Source organism: Melospiza georgiana, chromosome 9, assembly GCF_028018845.1.
Source record: "Melospiza georgiana isolate bMelGeo1 chromosome 9, bMelGeo1.pri, whole genome shotgun sequence".
Lineage (NCBI taxonomy): Eukaryota > Metazoa > Chordata > Aves > Passeriformes > Passerellidae > Melospiza > Melospiza georgiana.
In genome coordinates this window covers 11,189,491-11,216,775 of record NC_080438.1, presented here as the reverse complement: position 1 = coordinate 11,216,775, position 27,285 = coordinate 11,189,491, and the positions used below count along the sequence as shown (strand labels likewise).

General features: G+C 40.6%; 1 protein-coding gene across 1 annotated transcript; it reads right to left on the bottom strand.

Annotated features, from left to right (window-relative positions):
• Nucleotides 1–2,146: 2,146 nt before the first annotated feature.
• SLC25A24 (solute carrier family 25 member 24) lies at nt 2,147–25,504 on the bottom strand. The gene is made up of 10 exons (XM_058030555.1): nt 25,185–25,504; nt 13,814–13,940; nt 13,252–13,339; nt 12,705–12,816; nt 9,983–10,141; nt 9,493–9,645; nt 8,289–8,396; nt 6,499–6,666; nt 5,308–5,458; nt 2,147–4,654 (listed from the first exon to the last, which is right to left on the bottom strand). The coding sequence occupies exons 1-10, from the start codon at nt 25,368–25,370 to the stop codon at nt 4,476–4,478; spliced, it is 1,431 nt and encodes a 476-aa protein (XP_057886538.1). The 5' UTR covers nt 25,371–25,504; the 3' UTR covers nt 2,147–4,475.
• Nucleotides 25,505–27,285: the final 1,781 nt, after the last annotated feature.

Sequence of the window (27,285 nt, the reverse complement as noted above, 5' to 3'; positions counted from 1 at the left end):
TTTAGGGAAAACGCGAGTCCTTCTGTATCAGAGCCTCAGCAAGAGCTAAACTACAGGGTCAGCATGCTAACAAAAGGCTTAGTTTCAAATGGCAGGAGAACCCATCCAAAAGGTCATCTCCTGTACTCCCACCTTGCAAGCCAAGGCTTTTGCCAACACCTGCTTCTAGGGGATGGGCACTAGATATTCCAGTTCATATGAGCCCAGGGGGGACAAACCATTCTGGGGTTTAGCATGAGTTCCACTGACACCTTATTTAGGAGAGCGTCTTCTCAGTCTCCTACTTGGAGCTCGCAGGGGAAAGCTCTGCAGTGACAGCAGTTTCAGGGCTCCAGGAGTGTTCAAATAAAAGGCCATTCTGGAAGCTGTTCCAGCAGCTGCACAAAGGAGATGTACAAACTTGGTGCAAAGAAGAGAAGGTTTCATACATGTGTATACATAAATAGAGATATAAATGCATATGTGTATACACACTATGGGTGTTTTCTAAAACTTACACAGTACATAACAGACTTCCCTGTTAGCCCTTTAGCAAAGCAGGTGCAATGTGTAAGAGTTGAGGTGCACAATACTCAAGCATTTATTTAGTTGCCAAAACACAGACAATTTTTACCCTGAACAAATATTGACAAAAAAGGCAATACTTCAACACATTTTCAGATACCAAGAGGGCTTAGAAGCTAGTCCTAAGTTACACACCAAAACTATCAGTATTCCCAAATTCCTCTGTGTTAAATATCCGTTTCTTATAAATTATGTTCTCCACAAGGTACAGTTTAGGATTAGTATCTTGTTTTATTTCAAGTCCTAAAAGCCGTTCCCAAGACAACTCTGACATCAGAAGGGGAAGCATTTAAAAACCACACTTCCTTGCAAAGCAAATAACCTGCAGGTTGAGACATTCTTGCTATTTTAGTAATTTATACACAGCAATACTACTTACTGCAACACACTTCTTGCTGCACACCTTATCCAACTGTTTAAAATCAGAAATCCACAAAGAGAAAGCTGCCAATAGATCCTGCCTGTACCAGCGAGTGCAGCCAGCTCAGAGCTGAGAAGCAAGACAGGAAAGGACAGAAGTCACCTCAGCCTGGGCCTCTGAAGGCCAATTTGGGCACCAGGCAGGCCCACACCAGTCTCACTGGGAGCGCTGGGCACCAGGCATTCTTTAGCAGAAGGGAAACAAATGTGCCAAGGGGCTTTCAGCACACAGAGTTCACCTTTCCATGAGAGGCGTGCCAGGCAGCTTGGGCCCGGCTGGTGCCACTGTAAGGAATGCCCCTGCTGCAGCAGGCATACCCTGCCAGGAAGCCCACCACAACCAAGAGGGAAAGACACACACATTTTAGATTTCATGCCCTTTCTGCAGTGTTTTCTAGTGTTAATGGTACTGGATAGCTGTTGCACTCCACATACATCTTGGAGGGAAAACAAATAATCTTTCCCTTCTGGGCTCTTCTTGCCGAGCATTTGCAATTAAAAGCATTCTTGTCTCAAGTCAAATTGAAGATCAAATTGTTCACTTAGTCAGGAATCATACACTGTGCATCTACCTCTTCCATTACTTAAAAGAAAACTTCTAAATCTTATGTTACAAGAAAAGCTTCCCCTAATTTGTTTACAATTATCTTTAACATTTGAAGGATTGGTGTGAAAACCTCAAAAGGAGTTGTCAAAGCTGGCTGCTAACAAGCTTTCAGCAGCATAGCCATACTACACATGCAGAGTAAATTAAGTCAATTACCTTGAAAAGATTTTATATTGATCCTTTGACTAACAAGTAAGATTAGCAACAAAGCAAGATCAGCAGTAATACAAGCAAGTACGTTTGTCCCCGATTATGAAGAGTTCTATCATGCAACATACACAGAAGCAAATTATTGGCTAATAGTTCAATGAACAGCAAAAGTATTAGACATGTAGTCTTCCATTGAGCAATGAGACAGTAGTAAACAGGATGGAAATTGACTATCTCCAACTGTTTTCAAGTGTCAGTGTAATAGCAAAGCATAGTCTAGTCTGAAACCTACTTTTAGATCAATTGCCTCCATTTTTTACATTGAGTATTATGCACGTAATGAAATAAAGAAGTGTCATCTATCAGACCTTGAAAAAAAAAAACACATCAGCACACTCCAGCCAGATAAGGAAACAAAGATTTATTAGAAACTGGTAGTTTTATGGAGCTAGAAAGGTAAACATACATTTAAGAGACAAAGAATACACAATTGACCACAGTCATCATCATCAAGGCACATAATGAAAAATCAAATCTGAAACAGCTCATCTTTTCAACATTTGAAAAGGTCACCATGATTTCAATACTCATAATGGCACTTGCACACTATAAACAAAATGGAACAAGTCTGGAAGATAGAAATGCTAAAGTCATCTTTACATCACACACACAATACATTTGCTCATTGGTCACAGTCAAACAAAATTACCAGCAACTGATCTCACAAATCCCACAAAGGTACAAAGATATTGGCAAAACCAAGGAAAACTCTGATCAGAAAGGCATTATACATATAAATGATTTGGATAGAATGACTTCTTTTTTCTAAAGTGCAAAGTCCAACATTTCCCTAAAGGGAAGGCCAAAATACAGCTAGAGCTGCCATTTTCTGAAATGTGATAAAAAATTCTATAATACAGATTTTATGGAATTGCTATGCATCAGTTTATGGAGAATAAACACCAGCCATGGAAGCACTGAACACAAATTTACATGTGATTGCTGTTTGAAAAATATGGCCTAAAGCATATTTAGACAAGGGAGATTCAGGCAGTTATTTTTGCTTGCTTATTTTTCTGCTTAAAAAAAAACAACAAAACAAACAAAAAAAACATGCACCCCTCATGCTCACCCAAAAAAAGAAAGAATTAAAAAGAAGACCCTTAATGACCTTAACAGAACAAAGTTCTTCCTTCAGTAATCCAATTTCAGAAAGTGGTCCAAGAGCAGTTGCTTTTAGAAGGTCAAGGTAAGTATAATCTCGAATTTACCAAGATTAAGACACTACACATTACAGAAAGGAGAAAAAGCCTAACAAAAGAGTCTGGTAATAATTGTTAATCTATTTCAGTGTTCAGGCCTGAAGGCAACTGTGTGCCCCTCCACACACACCAAGGAAAAAAAATAAAAAAAGAAAAGGAAGTCACTTTGGAAGGACTTGTACATGGAAATGCCTACTAAAGTTCTGCATTGAGGAAGGGCTGCTTTGTTTTTTGAGGAGGAGCTGTTTCTCAAGCACTAGCAGGTCTGCATGCATGCTTTGCTTTGCATGCTACATTAACACCAAGCTGATGGGCACCTGAGGTCAGCATTGCCACTTGGTCACCTGGACAAAACACTTCAGTATTTTATTATCCCAATTTCACACCCACAGCCAATGTGCACAGAAGACTGATCTCGCATGACAAAACTGTAAAAATCCTTTACATAATAATGCAATCCTCTACTGGCTAAAAGCACAGAGTGGATGTAGCCCTCTGAATAAGGGAAAGAATGGAGAGTCCAAAATGACAAGCATCCCTGTTCCCAGAGCTATGAACAGCTCTGCCATTGGCTGTACTGGAATTACAACCAGCTTCATACTGGATCCTCCATCCTGTTTTTAAATAGCAACCTGCACTTGTATGGAATGGATCTAACATCCAATCTTTTTCTGTTCCTGTGTATTATGATCCTATAAAACATGCAGCTGTAACCCAAATTATGCCATAGTTAATGGTGCTGACATTTACAAGTGCAATGAAAAGCAGGTCCAGTGAAGCAAGTTATCAAAATTGCTGATTTTATTACAAAAATACCGTGTAAATCCATTTGAGGTATTCCGATTCTGCAGAACAGCAGTTTCTCAGGCTCTTTAAATAATGAAAAATAAAAAGGTTTGCCTGAAGACAAAGGTGATGGGCTACATTTTAATGTGCTATTCCATCATTGTGTGCATCCAAGATGCTATTTCTTATGAACTTAATATTCAGTCTTCAAAAATAACAAAAGTGCTCACTTCTAGGCATGCAAAATGTTGCCTGTGAATTGCTTGAGTGTAGGCAGCATGACAAAATATAAAGTCACTTTCATATATTCAGTATCAAGGCAGTATAAACTTCTCCTACCTTTGGTTTCATCCAAGACAAATACACATTTAGAAAGGACAAATTAAAAAAAACCCAATGAGTAAAATATGCATGATTTCCTAAATATAAGAACATACTGCTGATTTAAAGACAGTTTCTTGATTTTTTTTTAAACTCAGTGACATTTTAAAGTGCAATATAGGTATCTGTTTAAAAATGGTGAACCAAAATTTAAGAAAGTTTCTTCCCACCTAAGGACAAATGTGGAAGTCGCAGCATCTCTCTAGAAAGATCTGTCTCTAATTGTGAGAGCAGATTACTTGAGAAAACATTATTGTTTTGGTGTTTCCAACAGCATTAGAAGCATCTCACCTCTTTCCTTCATTTCATGCTATTCCCAAATTCTGTTTCATTTTTTCATATACAACATAGCTGATGCTGACAGCTGGAAGCACTTTCATAAAATTAGGGGCTATGCCCCTATAAAGTCCTCGGAGTCCCTCTGTAGCAACAATTCTTTGAAAGAGACCAACCATGCTTAACTGTGGAGCTCCTTCCACTGAGGCTAGAACAAAAAGATAATGTGTTATAAAACAGTTCTAGTAATATTAAAAATCTTTAGCAAGTCTCAAACACCTGGATCACAAGCCTACTATCTCAGGTCCACTGAAAAGAGATGTTTTAATCCCAGACATTTGGGAGATATCCATGTGTCTAAATCCCAGTGGAAAGCATTATCCACCTATGTTCCTTTGGAAATCTAGGCTCCCATCCTTAAGTCTGCAGAAACCTATCAAACAAAGATCTCAACTATGAAATTATCCAAATGAAATGCCCTACAGAGCAAACATTGCTGTCTGCCCTCTCAGGACAATTCAAGCTCTATCATTTAGTCTCTAAAATTCAGAAAACATTGTAAAGTTTAGAAGAGTGCTTCCAGACTATGACAGGGCCTGTGTCTGGTAGTCTTATATGGAATTGGCTCTCAGAATATATAAAGGGCCAGTGCTTGAAATGTTACTTTTTAAATTGAGTATAAAGAACAATAGTGTTGGCGGTAAGAGGGAGAAGGGACCAACATTAAGAAGAATTTTCCAGATACGTCCTTAGTTTTTCCAAGTTGGTTTTTTTTTTATTCCTATGTCTGTGCTAGAGCTATCCCACATGATACAATTTCCATGTGACCCCACAGAAGCATTTTCAGGAAGGAGAACTGACCTTGAGCCTGCATGCGTGTTCTGATGAGAGCCAGAGGGTAACTGGCCAACTGGCCACACGTGCTGGACACGGTGCCACAGCCCAGCAGCACAAACACTCCTGGGTTTGCTGAGCTTGATGCATAGTGCTCTAGCCATGTACTCTTCAAGAGCTGCCAAGGTACAAAATTAAACAGTAAGACAAGAGATTTGCATTCAAAAAGGTAACCAAGTGCTTCTTTATTCATAACAAATCCTGAGGGCTCAATCCTGAAAAGCACCAAATTCACTGGATCAATTTCACTACATGCTTGAAGTACACAGGTGAACACCTTAGCACCTAGAAGAGAAATCCTTAGAAGATCCAGCAGCAGGAAAGGGCCCATGCACCCCAATACTTTGGGGAGAGGAGGTGGGAAACAACACAGCACCCCACAGAGTGCAACGAAAACTCACACATCTGTGCACATCACCCCATGCAGAAACAAGGATGCAAACTGTAGAAAAGAAATTCCATACAGCTTTGAAAATGTTTGTTCAAACAGTAACAGTTGTGGTGATAGCTAATGCAGTGTCAAAAAAAGATTTGTCTAGACTAGAAAAAAAATTTGTCTGTGTGTCTGAGTTATTTGAGACACTTTGAAGCAACACATATTATCTAAGGTAGATAAAAGACTTTCAACATTGCTGGTGGGTGAAATAGGTGCCAGTTCCTCTGGAACGGAAGGACACAGTGTTTCAAGCTCCTCAGAAAAGCTGTGTCAGCCAGAAAGAATTCTGGTAACATGCACAGACACAGAAGGAATTCAGGTTAATATAATCCACTCATAAACCTAACAACTGGCAAAAAAATGTATAAACTATCATAATATGAATATCCTTTTAAAGGCATGAATTTCCCATAAAATGGGTATGTTCCAGTCTAACAAGGTTAGGTAAGTATGAAAGCTTGTGGTACTGCCAAGGTCTGTATAATCCTCTCATAGCACATTTCCTGCTTGGTACTCTTGCTTGGAAGGGCCCATCTGCCCAGGCATTCCTCAAGAGGGGCAAACAGAAACACTGAGGTCTAGTAACATCAGTGGAAAGTCTCATTTGTCTTTTAAAAATTGAATCAGCTGTAATTGTACAATAATGCACACGTTCTAAATATATTTACGCTTTTTGTAAATTAATTAATGACAGCTACATGCATTCAATGATCTAATCTCACCTCATAAACAGCAAGGTCAATGCCAGCATAAGGAATTATACCCAGAATATTAGGAATATAGCCTTTATAGAAGGCCTTTGGACCTTCTCTTTTTAAAATCTTCTTAGCACAGTCAAACATCCCAGAATATTGCCCTGTTTTACCCACAGCCAATCTGGTCTTTAAAACCTAAAAGGAAAAAAAATAGCAGTCTTATTACATATTATTAATTAATCTATTTTAGATACACAGTATATCTCTGCTTATTGAATTCTCTAGAAGTGCTTTGTACTTTGGTGCTGCAAATCTCAGTAAGGCATTGTTAGCAGAAGGCTTCTTCAAGTTCTGTCCTTAGTGCAGAGCACCACACATTACTATACACTAGCTTACAAATTCTTAGCCTTTTAAAATTGCATTTTAGCTTTATTTTCTTGATTAAAACAGGCAGTTATTTGATCAACTTGAAGGCAACAGTGCAGGCAATATTCAATAGAAGTATTAGCTAAGGCTCAAGTGAGAGTACTAACATGCTAGCAGAGGATACTTCTGATCTGGGAACACTAAAGCCTATTAAGAAAATAATATTTCAAAAAGTATGACACTTAGAGAGATAGTTGAGGACTACAAGGAATAATTGTGTCTCACTAGTGAAACCCAGCACCTGATCAATAATGCAAGCAAGTCTGTACTGCATCTTAGGACAAAGAAATTAGTAACAGCATCCAAAAGAAACCACAGATGAAGATTCCTGAGCAACAATTTGGTCTACTTTAAAGCCTCATAAGATTACATCTCCCTCAGAAATTTCCTGGCACTTGGCTTTTCTCTCTTATTTCGAAACATCCTAAAAACACTTCTAGGACAGTACCATATCTTTGTGAGGAAGACCAGAAGATATTGTAGAACAGTTCCCTTGTCTCCCCTGAGCAGTGTAATCCAGACAATCTACATCATGTTTCAGTTCTTCCCTAACTTAACCCATCTCTGTACTCAGCTCAGCTGGGACTGACCCTCTGGAACAGCAAGGATGCTCTTTAAAGAGATCATTATTACTTCAGCAATGAAAACAGTTCCATTCCTACTGAAATCCCCACCCATGAAAAAGCTATTTAGGTTACATTTGCCATTTCTACCAAACTTGATGTTGGTACTGGTTTAGTCCTAGCCCCAACATCTATTCCAACAAGGATCTGCACAAGTGATAAACCTTGTGGAGAACCAGCAGTAAAGAAAATACATGCTGTTTCTGTGAAATGGTGTGTTACAGTTACACTGGAGCAGTTAATATATTTACACAAGTTAAATTGCAGTGTGCAGTACCACCTACAGGTATGGCCTACAGGGGAAAGAGCAGCCAATCCACCCAGCCTGAGCTGTAGCTCTCACATCCTTCCCCCACACTGTTCTCATTACCAGAAACAGCTTCCCATCATAACACAACAGAACTTCAGGTCTGTCCAGACAACACTATTCCTTGCTTACATATAGCAGGAAAAGGATTTAAGCCCAATTTACAAAATGCTTGGATACATACTGAATTGTAAATGTTCTTGAATGATCTTTTTTCCTTCACTAGATTTTATTTAAATATTGTTTTAAAAAATACTATACAGCAAAATATACAAGAATCAGTTAGAACTTAGTATAATCTAAAATGCCTAGCGCTGAAAGTCTGAAAGGAAGTCCAAAGTAAAACAATTAGGATACCAGACTAGAGTGGAATTTTCACACTATTTTCAAGAGCAAAACGGGGTTTACTTAGGAAACAAACCAAACATTTTTCAGGCTCCAATGGAACCAGATTCTCTTACCTCCATGGGATAAATAGAAGTTTGTGCTGTTGCTCCAGCTAAAGAACCAGATACAAATCTTTCAACAGTGCCTAACTTTCCATCATCCCTAGTGAGTATCTTCTTATACTGTATAGTTAAAACACAAACACACATTTTTTTAAGTAGTGGTAAGAGTTATTATAAAAGGCAAGAGCATAGTACAAAATGTCTTTTCAAGCTGTTCTTAGTTTTTCATGCATTTACAGTCACATTTGCTAACCCAAAAAGATTCTCCAGAACACAATAAAAAACATTCCAGCCTGAAAGAAGTCTTAGATTAAATACCTCAGTCACCATCAGGTATTCTGCAAACAGCCAGCTCAAGGGTACCTACACTAAGAACTCCAGAAAACAAAGAGGAACCAAATTCCCTTGCAGATCCAGTTGTCCAATCAAAGAATGAACAATTTCACAGAAGCACAGATTCAATTTCACAGAAGCATTTTGAGCACTGTACATACTGTGTCATTCCATGAGTAAAGGATAATGTGCCCAAGTTCCTCTGTGGCACCAAAATCTGCTGTTCATTCTTACATCATCCCCAGATTTATTTGATTTTTTGTTGTTGCTGTTTTTATCTCCTCCTTGTACAGAGATGTGCAGCGTGCTCATTTGGTCTTACTTCAGGCACTAGCATGCCTCACAGAGCAAAAATAAATCTCATTTAAATACACCAGAATGGGAGTTCATTTTCCAAAGGAGGATTAGGCCTTAACATGATGCTTAAAGCTGATTCAGAGGTAAATATAACTCTGAAATCCAGGATGAGGGCATCATACATAGCACTGTGATATTTGACTTTAAATGAACCCCCTGTAAGTTCAGCTAGCATAGTGTGCCAGGCTTTTGCCTGCTGTCACTTTGCAGCAATAATCAAGGTATTAATGCAGTACTCCACACAAGGCCATGCAGAAACAGGGACAGCTTAAAACATGTAACAGACATAATTCATTTGCACTGCTTAGAATACAACAGTAAAATCTGCCTAACAGTAAGCATTCTATAGACTATTTTAAATCTGAAAGTCACTCAAATTACTATGACAAAATCCCCAACAAGGGGACAAGTTGGGACAAGGGGACAAGACGACGAGTCCCATACAATACAACAATGCCAATAATGAACATGAGAGTGAGTTAGGACTGTATTTGGCTTTATTTTCATTATTGATTTATCATCCTACCTGTTCATAAGCCCAGAACTTAATAGCTGTTTCAGGAGCTATTTTCACAACATTTACACCATTTCCCCTCCAAAGGGACCGGACACCACCTTCTTTCAACATTTGCTTAAAACCGCTGGCTATATTCATTTTGTTTGACTTTGAACCATGAACCTAAAAAAAGCCAAAAGCAAAGTCACAGTACAGAATATGGCTCTGATTAAATTATAAAACTCACCATATTAAATTGATTAAATATATCAACTAACAAAACCATATGCACTATTGAAAAAATCTAATTTTAGTAGCACAAGTACTGTAACATTGTGCTTACATTTTCCCCACATCTATAAAATATCATTTTTATGAACACAAAAAAACCTGAAATAGTCAAAACACAGCCAGACCTTCGCAATTTAAACACTACCCTTGGCCCCCCATTTTTTCCCAACAGATCTCTAGAAACTGAAGTGACACTGGAAACCAAGACATTGTTGAACATTGCACCTACCTGCATCATGACTTTGAGGCGATCTAAGGGTGCTGTGCCTGTTCGAGAGACAGCACCAGCCACTCCTCCTGCCAACAGCTGCTTCCACCACTGCCCACTCTTCTTCTCTTCCTCTGTGAACTCATCTGGAACAGTCAAACTATCTCCTATATCCAATACCTTTATGAATCCAAAGCAAAGATATGCAAATAACTACCTCGTTCCATCACCTCAGTTTTATCCACAGTTCTAACACCAAATGAATATACTACCTAAGAATGTGCAAATAAAGTGCTAGTTACAAATAAAAAATATCTCTAATTTACATTCTATAATTAACTTGCTATGCATTGCTATTCAATGAAAAGCAACTTTAAGTGACTCCTACATACATATTTAGCAATAACACCACAGACCCACCATTTCAAAGACTGCACCATCATCATTAAAAATTACTACAAATTTCCTCCTTGAATATGGCCCAAGCAAAGACATTCTGTCATGATCAGCAGTCCTTTAAAGTCAGCACTAAAGCTCAAATGCTTATATGTTGCAGCTAACCTTTCACCAGACAGTCTTGTGGGATTACTTTGGTAATCTCCTAAGGTTGCTAACAGGAGATTTCTCTCACGGTAATTTATTCACACATGTGGGATGTCTCCTTCTCCCAGACTCCCCAGCATTTTAAAGCAGGGTTTTAACAGCTGATATATCAGAGTATTCTATTTGCAGTGACTGCTGGTTCTTATCCTACCAAATGAATAGTTTGACAGATACCTTATAGATTTTCTTATCATCAGTTATACTCAAAGACACATATAATTACTTTTTTCAGCTGTAAGAGTTTGACATTTCACTAAGGGGGGCACGTTTGTATTGCCATTGGATTTGATCAAAGAACAACATTAATATAGGTTTTAATGATAAAACTAAGACAATACTATGAAATCTCACATGTCACTTTTGCTCTTAAGTGTAACCTATGATCATCATACATGAGAAAAAGTATACTGTAGATAATGCAAATCTGCTATTACACATAAATTAAATTTTTAAAAAGAACAAAAATTTATTAATAACTGATAAGTACTGACCAGAAAGTGTATTAACTGATAAACCTTTGAGCTACCATTGATTTTAATTGTAGACATTATATCCCTAATTTATGCTGCATTCTCTCTCTGTCAGTCGATAGAATACTGTCCTGGTCATTTGGGACAAAAACTGCAGAATGCAGACTGTAAATATAGCCACTGAACAAAAAGGATAAGCACCACCTATTCTGGATATTGAACACACAAGAGATTAATTGGAAAATCCTTTCATCTTTCCTGCATTTGAGGTTTCAAAGTAAGTTGCTCAACTACAGAAACATCAAAAGATCAATCAAAACTCTCAAAACATAAATTCAGCGTTCTAAGAGATATTATGCATATCTACCAGGGTTTAAACCTTGTGTGTACTGAGATCTAAACACAACTAATGAAGAAAAAAGATAAATTTGAGGGTGTTTACAACAGGCCACAGCTACCATAGTAATTCTATGCCAATGCAGCTATATCTGCTTGGAAGGGTCTGATAGCAATTATACAATAAAAACGGAATTGTAAGAGCTGTCTGTAAATGCCAGCCAGGCTGGGAGGTTTCACATCTGCTCTTATCTCAAAGACCAGCTGTGGTGCTGGATTTTGCCTGCTGTGATAACTGGGTCATCAGCTGACTGCAACACCAGGATCACAGGAGACTCCCTCAGTTGTTTCTTGGGGGCAACTAATGACATTCCATAATAAAAAACAAAAATACAGATCTTATTTGTAATATTAGTAAGGAGCATTTTATGAAAGCAGAGGTTTTTTCCACTAAGCAAGCTGGGACCAGGACAATTTGATCTCATAGCAGTGCTTCAAGGGCTCTCTTCAGCAAACAGGGAGCTAACTGCCTTTTGGCATGCATTCCTCAGCTGAGGTTGTACAGTGTCAAACACTCCAAGCTCTCAGATCTCATAAAATGTTTTTTATAATGGAAATGCTGACTAATCCCTGGATACATAAATGGTCTCACTATATTCAAAGGCATCCAACCTTACTTTATTTCCTCCAATAATCTACAGGAAAGATATTTAGCAAACAGGATTACTATTGGTTTACTTCCTTTATTTTTGTTCTTAAAAATCAGTCACTGAGGTGTTAACAGCTCCATGCAATAAAAATTTTAAAAAATTCTCTGCACAGTGGATAACCTATTGCTGCATATTCTGTATGCTTAATTAAATCCTTTGGCACAAAAGAGCACGATGTGCCCAGAAAATCACCAGTCAAGACACCAGTGATTTTATGATAATTATAATGATAGTATATAATGAAAATACTAATTTCAACATAAGAAACAGTAAAAACGTCTATATAAGCTGTTTCAACAAATGAAATCGTACTGTAATGTGCAAAGAAAAATATCTATTATTGTGGTTATTATTTTTTCTGTGAAATATCTCCAAAAGAGGAAAGATTCTGTCCTAAGAATTACTGATAATTATTTGCAAAGTTTAGATGATTATGTTCTTTCAGAAGGAACTCATCTGACACAATCCTGCTTGTAAATGAGAGAGCATGAAGTGAAAAGGAAAACCAAACAATACAGATATGCTTGAAACACAAGTGTGAAGCCGTTACAGTCAATATCACAAATTAACACATCAGAGTTGAACTTAAGAGCTGCACTAGGTTAAAAGGGAAGTTGAACTTACAGTGGAATGTTTCCAGTATCGAATTATTTCTTCAATGTCTGTAGCTGGATTAAACATAAAATGATCTCTCCACTCATTCCAGTCTACTGTCATTGTCCCATCGGCATCAATACTGAAAAGAAATTGTACAAAACTATATAAGGAAATAGTAATGGTGGGGTTTTGTTCTGGTTTTTTTTCTTCCTCCTCCCCCCTCTTTTTTTAACTTGGCTTATCACATCAATAACAACTGTAAATTCCAAACTGACTGTAAATTCCATATAGCGACTTCAAGGCTGAATCTGCCATGGCCTTTCAAAACTATTCTTCTCTTATCCAAGTGCATCAGCCCTATTCCATTTAAAAACATAATACAGTGCTTCTTTCTATCAACAACCTTTACAGAGAAACAAAGCCACATTCTCCTCCCAGAACCAGATGCTCCAATAGTAAGTAGCAACATATTTCAAAGTCATAATCCCATTTATCCCCCTCTCTGAAACAGAAAAATATAGAAATTAACAATACAAGGAAGATTAAACTGCCTCAAAAAATAATAATTCCTGACCTTTGCAGGATCTTTTCTGCCTGTTTTTCTGAAATGTTTATACCCAATATCTTGAGGGACTGGACAACTTCTGAGGCTTCAATTTTTCCTGAAACATTAAAATAAAGATGATACATATTTAAATGTGGATCTTAATAATGTGGATCTTAGCACTTTGGAGTTCATTGCAACAGCTGAATAATTGCAAAGATGATTTAAAAATCAACTTAGCACAGATGACATATTTTGATTGTCTGCTACAAGGACGAAGCAAATAGGATGCAAATATACAGTTAGTTAAAAACAGGTTTATCTTTAATAGCTAGAAATAGTCAGAAATTTCCTCACAGTTTCTCCATCTGGGGAACAAGGAGCCCCAGTTCAGTGTACGTGGAGAAAACAGAAAGAATAAAGACTTTTTTTTTTTTTTAATCTATAGCAAACTCTAATTATGATCATGTTAAGGAAAAGAAGGATTCCATATTCACAGCTTTTTTTTCCAGTCAGACAAATATAAGTTACACTACTTTTAATGCAGTTTCTTCAGACAATGTTTGAACAAATAAAACAAAGCAAGGTATACCATCATTGTTTTTGTCCAGGCTCTTGAATGCCAGTTTCATCTTTTTCTCATGTTCTTTAAGGTACTGCATAAATTCTTCAAAATCCAGCTGTCCATCCTGGTTAGTATCCCCAGCTTTAAAAATTTTCTATTGAGACAAAAATTAGTATTTTATTTGTCCAAATTACAGCAGGTCACAAAGCATCATTTCATTTTCAGAATTTAACACTCTCCCTATTTGCATAGGGAGAGAAAACACTTAGCAGCAAATACAATTTTAAGAAAGTATGATTTATTGTTTTACCTAACTTTTCTGTGCAGAAATTTTAAGGTTTCTTACCAGCACTGGCAAGTTATACCTACAGGTATCAAATAATTTGTGGAGGAAGAGGTGGGGGACATGAGAAAAACCTGAGAGAGAACAAGTACTAGCCTGGGAGCTTCCTGTACATGTTAGTAAAACAAGCAGAACCTTGACTATCATCTTAATAAAGTGATCTATTAATTATGAATTATAAAGATAACAAGTACAAACAGCAATTAACTCTTCAAGTGCTGACCAAAAACTCACAAAGATCTTGCCCCACTGGCACGTGCAGCCCTCAGTGTTTGAGAGAACACGGCTTTCTGCTTCCAACTGAAGCCCTGACTACAATTTTAAACAAACACAAACACACTTATCTTCCTTTCTTGCATGTTCTTCCTAGGAACTGTCCTGCAGATAGAAACACTTCATGTAAAATTAACTATGCATTGAATGCATGGTATGCAATTGCCAGGACTGCAGGAAACAAGTCTCAAACACAGCCCTGGCAGACACCTCCCCACCAACAAAGGGCCAGGAAACTTCACCATCTCCAGGTGTGAAAACTTCACTTGTTAGAGAAGGGCAATTACAGCAGCTCTGCAAGCAGCAGCCTGTGATTGCTGCGGCTTGTGCTCAAGGCAAAGCCAGGGAAGCTCTGCAGGGTTTAGGAGCTGGGCTTTACACCCCAGCAAGGGCAGCTCTGGGCACGGAGAGCCAAGGCCACAGCAGGGCCACGGCCGCTGCCATCGCTCCTCGTGCTGCCACAGCACTGCCCTCTCCTTGGGCAGGATGTGCAGGAAACCAGCCCAGAGCCCTGCTCCAGAACACAAGAGTTAAGGGGAAATTATGTCTTATCCCCTCCTTTGGACACTGGTCCCTGAGGGCTCCCTCGATGCGCAGAATCCTGGGGGGAGCACTGAGCAGCAGACAGGAGACCAAGGTGACAGCACCATCTCCTCACTAACTGCAGCTTCACAGCACTGCAGCACAGACACTGAAAAGAGGCAAAGCTGAATATTCTCACTCAGCTTCAGTCCTGTGCAGATCACACAAGGCCAAGAATGGAGCAGCAGAGCACTGGGCTTTTGTGCACAGTGAAGGGAATTGCAAAAATCCAGCACAGTCAGCTGTGTGTGCTCTTGCTTCTTGAAAAACTCACCGGTGCCCTTCTTTTCTGCAGCTGAAATTCTTCCAAATTTCAAGCACCAAAAATTCTTCCCCATATCTTCTATTCAGCAGACTGCCTTGTGCAACTGTAGTTTCTGAATAAAGTAACCCTCAACAATATTTGAATGGCTGCTCTAATCTGCAAAATCTGGTTTTAATTCTGTTTATTCCTCTTTAATTAGTAGAGGTACTCAAAAGACCAAAGTCCAACAAGTTCTAGGCTACAGAAACTAAACACCAAGGAAGCAGAAAAGTGGTGTACTTGTTGCAGGAGTCTGAAAAAGACTGAAAGCATCTATATACATTTATGTTGCCTCCTTCATCTTCCCTATCATTCCACAAAAAGTAATGTACTTCAAAGCTTCATCTCAAAAAATCAAAATTTATAAAACGATCAAGGATTTCTCAACAAAATGGAGCAAATTGATGTGGTATGCCAGTGAAATGAGCAACTTATTTACCTTCCATAATACAGCAAGTTGTGCACAATAAAAATCAAATCAAGATACTACATATTCAGATAGCTGTGATTTGGTATCACTTTTGAAAAACAGTGTTCTTATTACAGTCATAAGTCCAGCTTGATTGTAATTTCTATTAATAACCTGTCAATACAGATAGATATAGTCATCAATTCAGTTCCATGCCTCTGTCAATACAGTTAGAGCTGTTCAGAATTTCCCATCACAAAAAAAAAAGTTTACGTTTACAGATATTTATGGATACAGTCCTGACCACAACCTTCTAACAAGAAATTAAGAAAGGCTAATAGATTAATAATTAAAAAAAAAAATCCAAACAAAAAACCAACCAAACCCCACCATTAAAAACTACTCTAGTCTGAAGAGTCCCCTCTCAAAGACACTCAATCCCAAGGCATCTTTTACTCCACTCATGGCACCTCATGCTGCAGGGTCCGAGCGTCCTGCTGGGCTCCCACACCCTCCTGAGAAGAGGTGACTTATGTGACACTTGGAATCACTGTGTGTGAGTTCAGCTCCACTCCAATTGTTACTGTTCCCTGTTGCTTCCTGAACTACACAAACCAAAATGCAGAACAAGGAAAGTGGTTTTCTGTCTCACATATCTGTGAGGACAAAACTTGAAGTTAATTATAATTATAATAAAACCTCCTCTGCTGAGGATAATGTGAGCCCAAGAAAACAGGAACTGCTAGTTAGTTTAGAGATCTGGTAATTTCTGTATGTGAAGGGGGACACCTTTCAGTTCACCTGCCAAAGAAGTGGATTCCATATTGCAACACTGAGAAAATGGTAAGCACAAACACACTCTACATTTCCTACTTTTGTTTTGACAGTTATTTTCCAGACTTCAAGTCATTCTCAGCCACTCTCAGTGAAGCAGAACAGAAATGACAGGGAACAAAAACATATGGCACATGTGTTTTTCTCTCAGTTCAAATCTAAAAGCTCACGCAAACAAAAGCCTCTTGCTGTCTGTAAGGTGAACTAATTACGTGGGTGTTAAAGTTTCAGATTAAAATCAGTAATTTGCAAGTTTGTGGAACTAAAGGGAACATCGAAAGAAGCTTGTCTTCTACTTGGCAGGCAGAAACCTCCTCCTGGGGGATTCCATGCTCCACGGGCACAGCCAGCACAAAGACACCTCTGGATTCCGTGGGGAGCCTGGCACACTAAGTCCTTGGTACAGACTGCCCCTTCACAGCATCAAATAGTAATTCAAGCTGGAAGGAACCTCTGGAGTGCATTGAACTCAACCCCAGCTGAAAGCATGTCTAATTAGATCTAATTCCATCAGCTTGTGTGGGACTACATCCAGATGAGTGTTGGACATCTTCAAGGAAGGAGATTCCACAGCCTCCACAAGCAAATTACTGCATCAGTCCATCACTCCCCACTTCAGTTCAACACTGAATCCAACTCTGCTCTTCTGCATTTAACATACCACTAGATTTTGTATAATTAAAGCCACTTGTCACTCTCCCAGTGCCTGGGTCACCAGCTTCTCAGATGGAGGAGAACTGGATGCATTTTAAAATAGGCATGCTTACAATAGAGCGGGAACCAAGGTGCCAACACTCGCCTGCAAGTCATGGGAAACAATGTTTGGCATGCCTGCCACAGAAAACCTGCCATTTGTTACTGCCTTACTGTGGGATCAGCTCACCTTTACAAAGGCCTAGATCCAAATGTTTGTTTTTCAAGGCACACCATTTTTTTTCTCATTGCCTAAAAACTGTAATCCCAAGCAGTAAGGATAATTCACTGGGTAAAATGAAATGGTGACCACATAAAGAACTGTTAATTACTGACAGATACAGAAGACAGTTTAGATGATGACATGAGCTATAGCAATGTATGCTTGCAGCCCAGAAAGCCAAGCATATCCTGGGCTGCAGAAAAAGAAGCAAGACCAGCAGCTCAAGGGAGCTCGCATCCCTCTACTCTGCCCTCATGAGAGTCCACCTGGAGCCCTGTATCCAACTCTGGGGTCCCCAGCACAGCAAAGACACAGCCCTGGTGCAGCAGGGCCTGAGGAGGCCCCAAAGGTGATCAGAGAGCAGCAGCACCTCTCCTGTGAGGTGCCTATGAGGAAAGGCTGGAGTTTTTCAGACTGAGGATGAGAAGGCTCCAGGGAGACCTTACTGCAGCCTGTTGGTACTTGAAGGGGCTTTTATAAAAGACACAAACATTTTAGCAGGGCCTGTAGCTATAGGACAGGGAGCAATGGTTTGAAATGCAATGAGTGTTGATTCAGATTACATATAAGGAAGAAGTTTTTTATGATGAGGGTGGTAAAACACTGGCACAGGTTGCCCAGAGCCTGGCAGAGGCTCCACCCCTGGGAACATTTGAGGTGAGGCTGGGTGGGGTCCTGAGCAACCTGATATAACAACCTTCCTGTATTGCAGGGGAATTGGGCTACAAGACCTTTTAAGAGTCACTACCAATCCAAACAATGCTTTGATTCTGTGATCTTTCTTTTTAATGCTACAGGCCTTCACACAAACAGACTAAAATGCTCCTGTGCTGACCTATTTGCTCATGACACTGTCACCTTTGTCTTTCCTCCTCTTTTCTTCATAATTCTACTATTTTTCTTCTTTTTCTGTTGCATATTTTGTTAGTACAGCTACTTTCCAAGTCCTGCACAACGAGGCAACACCAACACAAGAGGCCACAAGCAGACTGAAACACTGAAGTTATTTTTTTTTTTTAAATTCTCTATTATATAAATCATGTTGCAGTGTTGAATTCCTACTCCATCAGAAGACCTCTGTATTTGGTGTGGAAATGTAAGTCAGTCAGCAGGTCTGTTAAAAAAAAGAATTACAGACAGGCTTTATATACACATCAAAAACTCCCTACCTTTCTCTGTAAGTGTCCTGATGAATTATTAGATTGCTCTATGCCAAAGTTTTGAACTTCAACACATTCATGGTTACAACATAAAGGCAACGAATGCAATACACTAATAATCTTGATGTTTTTATGTAGACTTCTCTTAAATTCACAGTCTGATTTTTACTTTATTTAGTATCATTATTTGTGTATTGTGCATGAGCCTTTACATTCTGTTTACAAAACTGAACTGTGCATGAAAGGTGGGGCTGCTGAGTACAAAGGATTACCAATCTATTAATTAGCTTGTTCTTTCAGCTAATTAATATAATGTAAAGAATATTAAATAGGAAGTGATTCATCAAGAAGTTACTTGCTTCCTATCATGCTATCTACAAGACACAAGCATAAAACAGCACTTCAAGATACATCACTGGTGCAAGCAGCAATTACGTGTTCTGCAATCTGCAAGCAGAGTTCCAAAGGGCACAGATACAAATACTGCACACAAAGAACTCCAGCACCACAGTGAGAACATCCTCATGTCTTTAGACATTCACACTTCACATTTCCTTTTAAAGCAAATTTCACATATGCTTTTAAAATCAGAGTTACTAGATATAAAACCAATCACAATACTGTTTTTTCCCCTTCTTCAATTATTTTCCTCTTAAGTATTTTTTTAGCCATTCACATAGCTCTGCAATCTACAGTTTTAAGTCATTCATCTGTAATATTACTGGATGCCAAATTCAGTCCCAGCTGAAATATACACAGCACTTCTCCCTTTACTGGACACATAGTGGACAACAGTCTTTTTCCTATTTATATCTGCTAAGACTACACAAATTTATGCAGATTATGATAACCCAAAATCGCTAGCAAAGATTATATTAAAATCAGCCTTGTCAAACCACATCAGCTGGGAGATAAATCCAGCATAAAGGGACAGGGCCTGAGGATGTGTTCACACAGCATTACAGCCCAGCGAGCCCCATAACACACGAACTAGACTGACACTTCACCTCCAGAAATCCAGCACAACACTGGGTAAAACCAGAATTTGCACTGCCTCTAAAGGCTCCCAACTTCTCCAAATTCAGCATTCATTTTTACTCTCTTGCCTCCCAAAGGACACTACCAACATGTAAACAGTATCCAAGCAGTCCCTTTAAACCTGCTACAGACAGACATCAGGAGCCCCCCACTCCAGCACAGCAGACTTGCACCCTTGACAGCAGCAGATGTTGCTATCAGCTGTAGAGCTTCCCCTTCCTGTTCCCTGTCCTAAGCACTGCTCTTCCCTGCAGCAGGACAGCACTGGCAGAGATCTTCCCCCCGGTCCATTTCAGCTAACAGAATCTCTAGAAAACGGGACAAAAAAGGACAAGATGCAAGCGTGAGTATGCGCTCCCAAAATGCCTCGCAGAGGCTGCTCCTTCAGGACCTGGATAAACTCTCTCAACTCATAGCTATGAATTAAATTTCAAGAATCTGAAACAGCATACATGGAAGATGCAAACTATTCCTTGAACTTTCTTTCAGCATTCTTTGCAAGTTACACTAGTATTTTTGACTTTGAGCATACTTGGTAGACTAAGCTTTCCCATTAAATAGGGCAACTCTGTTACTGAGGCATCCTAGCCATAGTAATTTCAAAAGACTTAAGAGTTTCCCTTGTTTGTTCACCTGGAACACACTGCTGTCTCAGGGACTTAGCAAAGCATTTCAACACAGTGGTTAAGAGAGGTCTCAGAGGTGAGGCTTCCCATATTTGGGAATTCTTGGCATTCTTGCACTTTGCAGCAACAGGAGGAAGAATTAATCACTCACTGTACCCTGTCACTGTTGAAGAAAAAACCTATCAAGTTAGTATTAAAAAATAATTCATTTTAAATTCATTTTATCTCCTTGGATGTTTGAAGTGTTATGAAAACAAATTTAAGATTTATCTTGCTCTTTCATATGGAGATTTGGAGACTAAAGCACGTATCAGTTAAAAGCTTCTGAAGCTGTATACATAGAAATGAAATAATGATTGACATGTTTGTTTACAATGGAAGCAAAGTAAATTGAATACATTCAATTTCCAATTTACTAACTGAACACATTACTGAAGATATTTGTGGTATTTCACAAGTCCCCATAACCATCATAATCATCACATCTATTATGACCAGAAAAGGGAAGTTTAAAGGAACTAAATGGCTCCAATTTTCTATAATCACATGACATGACATCTGTCTTGGTAAAAAGTTGAAGACGCCAGACTACTCTAAATCTGTAATACCAGGTTTTGGGCAAAGTCTTCAGGTGAGAGAGAGCTTCAATTCATATAAAGAATGACACAGAAACAGGGAGGTACTGAAGCTTTTAAGACTGTGGGTCTGCATATCAGGTATGATAAATTCTTAGAGTAGATACAGTGTGATACAAAATACTCATGTATCTTCCTTCAAGTTGCCAAAATAATCACTGTTTCTTCTGTTTTAGCCAAGCTACAACATGCTTAAGGAGGCTTCAGTTACTTTGGTCTTCTACCCTTCTAATTTTACCACATAAGAGAAGTTACCAAAACTAAAATAAGTGCAAAAATCTTAATAAAGCAGTGGAGAAATATTTAAGGACACATTTAGCTCAGTCACTAAACAGGTGTGTGCTTTCTGGACTAAGAACTGCTAGGGAAAGCTCAAGCGCTGAAGCACTATCTAGCTGCAGGTTTTAGAGGCCAGAGAAAAGCACAGAAGGAAACAATACACACCTGGGCCATTCTCAGCCATCCCCATGCTGAGACACAGCAGTGGAACACAGCACAGGGCCTGCCTCACCTGGCAGAATTCTGAATTTCCTGTGGTTTACATGCAGAAACATACTTCAGGTGTTCCAAGTACTTTTAGACGTGATTGGACTCAAATTTTCAGAACCAGTCAGTGACTCTAAATTGACCATTTAGATGGCTGCTGTTACAGGTGTGCATTCCAATAGTCTGATTGTTGTGAATTCAGTCTCATTGAGCCCTCTCTCCACCACACAGGAGTCCCTTGACACTGTTGCTGCATCCAAAAGAGCTTTAATGTGGCCAAAGGCTTATATCAAAATGTTAAGACAGTTAGTCCAAATAAGACCATTAGGCTGGTTCCAGAATGTAGTTATTCATTTCAGTAACATCTTCCTAGTCCAGAACTCAATGTATAAATAGCATCTGAATTTGAATACGTGGCTGTTCCTTTCCCAAACTGAAGCTTGAAATATGGGGTTCACCTCCTATGGATTTACTGTAAGGACTGACTGCAGCAGAAGGAAAGGATGAACAAAAATAGTACTTCATCCAACCACTCACACCATTTATGGTGCTCCCGCCCACAAGACTCACAGCATTCTGAAGACACAGCATGAGATCATTTGTGATCTGATCCCAGCATCTACTTTGTGTCCCTGCTTATCAAAGTCACTGTACAATAGCTGTTCATATTGCTTGGAGAGCAACATTTGATAGTTACCACCCCGAATTCCTCCTTCATAGATAATGACGCATCATATCAGGAATCTTTTGCAAAGTAACCCATTCCTGGCAGGTGATATCCTACAATATAAAATTAGGAGTCACCCTGGCAGCCTCCAAGCAGCACACATTGCAGATTTCCCAGTCATTTACTTTTGTCTGTCATCATTTACTTTTGTCTGTCAGATAGTGCCAAAAGGCAGGTCAAGCAGAACACAGTCAGGAGGTTCTGTCAGGTTGAGCTATGGAGGAAAAAAAAAGATTCTTCTTTAGAGGGAGATGCAAGCCACCTCCAAAGCTTACCACACAGGTCCAAAGCTGATAGAAGGTGCAAGGAGACCTGTAGTCTATTACTCAAATGATAGTAGCTTTGTTTCTTTTAAAAACATGCATATTCTTTTGAGAGAGGAACTGCACTTGAAGACAAAATTGCAAAACGGTACTAGTAGCACAAACACTATACTGTGAAGGTGGTACAATTTTGGATCAACCAACTGACTTTACAGTGAAATACAGTCCCTTTTCCACAGGTTAGCCAGAAAGCAGCTGTGCAGCTCAGAAGGACAATGGCCAACACTCCCAAGTATATGCATTTCATCCTATGTGTTGGAAGCCAGCCTTGCAAGAGATTTTTGAAAACCTAACACAGACCAACATCAACAAAATGAGGCTTGAGTCTCTGATGCACCAAAACTGACACTGCTCTAGGATACCCCCAGCTCTGTCCACGCCATGGTGCCACTGTGCTGGCAGGGCTGAGCAGCTCAGTAGAAAACACTGTGCCCTATCATATGATATTTTTATGTCTCAATTCCTTACTCATTAGTTGTTAGTAATTATAAGACTGCTTCTGCCTCTCCAAATGTGATCATTCAACATCTCACTTCATTAATAAAATACCTTTTTACCAAGCACTAAGAAAAATGAATTGAACATCACTTTAGAGCTTGAAGTGGGAGAAGGCAGCATTGAGCTGCAAGAAAGTACAGGAAGCAGATTAGCCACAAAAAGGCAGGAAAGACACAGAAGGCAAGACTCACTGAGGCTCTCCTTTTACAAGAAGTCCAGTTATTAACAGGTACACAGCACTGCTCTAGTGTCTGCTTCCAACTGTGCCCACCCTGGTGTAAAACACCGAGCACACAGAAGTTTCCCTGCACTCCAACACTTCTTCCACCCCTCCCAAATGAAAGGATGACTCATGGCTTATATTGTTTACTCGGTGTGTCTTTAGCAACTAAGGCAGCAGTTCCTGCTCTCAGTTACATCCAGGTATGTCTAGGTTATGCCTATCTGTTTCATGGGTATCCCTTTCGGTTTATCCTGAAGCAGCTGAGAATAATCTGACACCTACTCAGATGTGCACTATAAATGAAGATCACTGATTTTGAGAAAGAACTTGGAACTTCAATTCTAAATTGCTCAAATATTCAGCAGCACATCAGGGCTTTCAGTGAATTATGTGGAAGACCACCTTTGTTAAACACCAGAAAATTAGCTGGCCACCTGTTTCCCTGTTGTTCAATATAAGTAAAACCCCCAAATTGTTACAGTCAAACTGGTACAACAGGTTTACAACAATGTGTGTATAAATGTGTGACTGGAGTTCATAGTTAGCATGCTCTGAACACTGACAACTCTCATGGATAACCAAAAAGGCCAACCTGTCCCTCCTTTAATGACAAAAACCTAAGAACACAAAAGGTGCCTATTGTAAAGGTGATTTTGACCAGCAGCAACACTGAAGTCAAAGTGTGCTTTCATTTATACTCTTGAATAAACACCATTCAACTCAAGAGGCCTGTTGGATACTTTTAAGTATAGGAGACAGAGAATTAAATATAACAGAAGGAGGCAAAACAGAAACGAAATAACCAGACCACAGGGAAAAACTGTCACACAATCCACATAAGGTCACTGAATTATTGACCCAATACACCTTATAACAATGGAGTTGAAATTTAAGTTCCTTTTCCTGCACCTCCTTCAGAAAGTATGCAACAGCTAGTGCAGGCACAGCAGTGGAACGCCATGGAAACATTCTTTAAACTGAAACAAGCAGAATTGTTACAATAGTAGCTTCCCCCACACTTCTCACGTGTACCTGCTCATCCTAAATAAACCCATGTGTGTCTTGTCAGCACAGACTTGCCTTACCACACAAACACTTGCGCCCACAGAATTGTGTATTAAATGATTTTATGTGCTGATCCCTGGGGATTACTGAAAATAACTAGGAAAGAGAACTTTCTTTTCCAGGTAACAGGTCAAGCCTGCTAGTGTAAGTCAGCATCACACAGGAATGCTTGATGACTTAAGTTTCACCGACTTCTGAGGTCACAACATTGATACAAGGGCCAAAGGAATGTTATAGTCCAACCGATCACTGCAGAAGCCACACCACCAAGAATTTCAGCACTGTCAGTTTCATGGTTTGATGGCCGCTGTTAAAAGCGTGCATTTTCTAATAAAGGACCTCGATATCTGACAACAGTCCACGTCAAGAAGAATAACTTCCATGTCTATGTGTCTAGACATAGAAGTTCTAGACACAGAACTAGCTTCAAAACCTAGTTCTGAAATTGCAGCCTACAGCTATGCAGGTGTCCACTACCTGCTGCCCAAAGCAAACCCTAACTTACTCCGATCGAGATTATGCATGGGTGGAGTGGCGGACAAAAGCTGTAAATTACCATCCTTTATCGCGCCGGAAAAGGAATGTGCTACAGAATATCACTCAACAAGAAGTCAAAGGATGTCAAAAGTCCACACATGATGAGTAAACCCACTTGGCAGAGGAGCCGCCGACAGCTGTACGCGCTCGGGACCCTTCGCCTACAGCCCGGGGCGTGCCTGTAGAACACGGCCCCTGGCGCTGGAACTGCGGCCCGTGGAAGGAAAACACCAGGCCCGAGGCCGCCTCCACCAAGGAGCGGCCCCCGCCGCCGGACGCGGCTCCCGGGCGCGCTGCAGCCCCGGCCGGGCCGCGCCCCGTCCCCGGGCAGAGCCGGAGCTGCGGGCGGGGCGGCGGGGCCGCCTCTCCTCCCTCCCTCCCTGCCCAGGGCTCGGCAGCGGCCGCGGGCCCGCGCTTACCTCCTCCGCCTCCTTCCCCAGAGGGATGCCCATGGCCCGGAGGCCCGTCTGCAGCTCAGCAATGTCCACCCTCCCGTCTTCGTTGAGGTCCAGCTTTCGGAAGAGGTTGGCGTAGCGGGACTCGCCATCCCTGTTCCCGTCGCAGGCGGCCGCCGGCAGCAGGAAGCCTCGCAGGAGCTGGAACATGTCGGGGCCGGGCAGCGCGGACAGACGGACAGCGTCCCTCGACTCCCGCCGGCTGGGCGCGGACGAGACACCGCCCGCGATGCTGCCAGCGCTCGCAGCTGCCAGGGGAGGGGAGCGCACCAAGGGCCGGCCCAAGCCCGCCCGGCGGCGAGGGGCGGAGAGAGGGCGGGAGCGGCGGGGCTCGCTCCGCCCGTGCCGCCCGCCCGCCCTCAGCCCCGCCGCCGGGCGCGAAACGTGCGCTGAGGGAGCGGGGGCGGCCCGCAGCCCCTCGGGCTCCTCACAGCGCTCCCGCCCGCGCTTACGCGCTTCTAGCAGCCCAACGCTTCCAGCTCAGTCAGAGAAATCCCACAAACACTGCAAAACACCTAGTTTGGATACTTAGGCTCATCCTAGTTTAGCCGTGGAGAGCTCAGCTGAAAGGGTATGAAGAGCATCCCAGCCTAAGTGCAGTCTGAAAGAGCTAGGCTATTTGGCCTAACAGAATAAACACCAGAAGAAGAAACGTCTAGAGTTTTTTTCTTCATAATGGCTTCATAAATAAATTAGTGGAGTTAATGGAAAAGTGCACAGGTGGTCTAAGAGCAAATGGATAGAAAATGTCACCAAAGAGTCTCTCTTTCCACCAGAGAGTTGCAGTGAAAAGGAATTTCAGCTGCCACTGAATTGAGCCTTGCTTTTCTGGTGCATATTCAGCCAACACACAGCCATGGAAAATGCATTTCAGCATTACAGCAGAAACTCTGTAACCTTGCTCACAGAGTAATTAATAAAGCTAATGTGCTACAGTGTCTGACCATGAACTAGTGCTTGAAAAAGAGCTACTGCTACTAGGACTTGCATATATAGACTTCTGGATTGTGTTATAAGTTCCTTGTGTTGCAGAGTAAGTGGCATGGGAAGGGACCTCCTGCTCAAAGTGGGCTCATCCATGAACTCCGACCAGGTTATTCAGGTCTGTATTTCAGTCTTAAAGACCTCCAAGGATGGAAGCTGGACAATCTCTCCAGGCAGCCACGCCTAGAGCCTGACTGTCCTCAACATGGAGGAAGATCTTCCCTTCTAAACACTGAGCTGTTCTCATTTCCCCTTCTGTCTGCTGTCTTTTATCATCCTACCATACCCCGCTACAAGAATCCTGATCCTACTTCCTTTGTACACTCTCTGTAAGTATCAGCAAGATAGAAGCCTCCTTTTAAGTTGCCTGAAAGCCTTATTTTCTCCTGTTAATACAGCCCAGGATGCTGCTGGCCCATGCTCAGATTGCTCTCTACCAAAATCCCCATGTACTCTCAGCACAGCTGCTCCCTGTGGTTGCAAGGGACCATTCCTTCCTACATGCAATACTTCATGTTTGTCCTCACTGTATTTCATAAAATCCTTGTCACCCCATTCCTCCAGCTTCTCTGCATGGCAAGCACACCAGGGGGGTTCTCCACAGTTTCTGGTAAATACTGGAAAACATTGAAATAGGCAGAACCTGAATATACTTCACCCCTATCTGGAATAAGGAAAGTGAATACTGTTGAAGGTCACTGCATCCCAGCAATGTAATACTGCTAAGTAGTACAGCCTGTGATTCCATTTTTCTCTTCATACCATCATCCTTACATCCTCATCTAATGAAGTAACATACGCAAGTAATATCTGAACTCATTACTGAATACAATACCTAGATAGATTACATCCACAGGAGTGAAAAACAGTGCTACCCTGAGCTCTCATTGCCTACCAGTAGGTTCCTAATAATATCCAGCATTGTCACTGTCTGAGGTCTAAATGTTCCACCTATTTTCTTATGTACCATACTAAGTGCTGTATGTGTATTATTAATACCATACATGAATTAGAACCACTCAAAAAGTGACATCAACACTCCATCATTAAAACATGTGAAGAGTCAGTGCCAATAGTCCAA

What these genes read in the sequence shown, in the direction of transcription:
- SLC25A24 (XM_058030555.1), bottom strand. Translation starts at nt 25,370, where the DNA reads ATGTTCCAGCTCCTGCGAGGCTTCCTGCTGCCGGCGGCCGCCTGCGAC. An exon ending in GCCTCAAAGTCATGATGCAG is followed by an intron (nt 9,646 to 9,982) that starts GTAGGTGCAATG and finishes GGCTTTTTTTAG; the next exon opens with GTTCATGGTTCAAAGTCAAA. An exon ending in CTTCTATTTATCCCATGGAG is followed by an intron (nt 6,667 to 8,288) that starts GTAAGAGAATCT and finishes TTTTCCTTTTAG; the next exon opens with GTTTTAAAGACCAGATTGGC.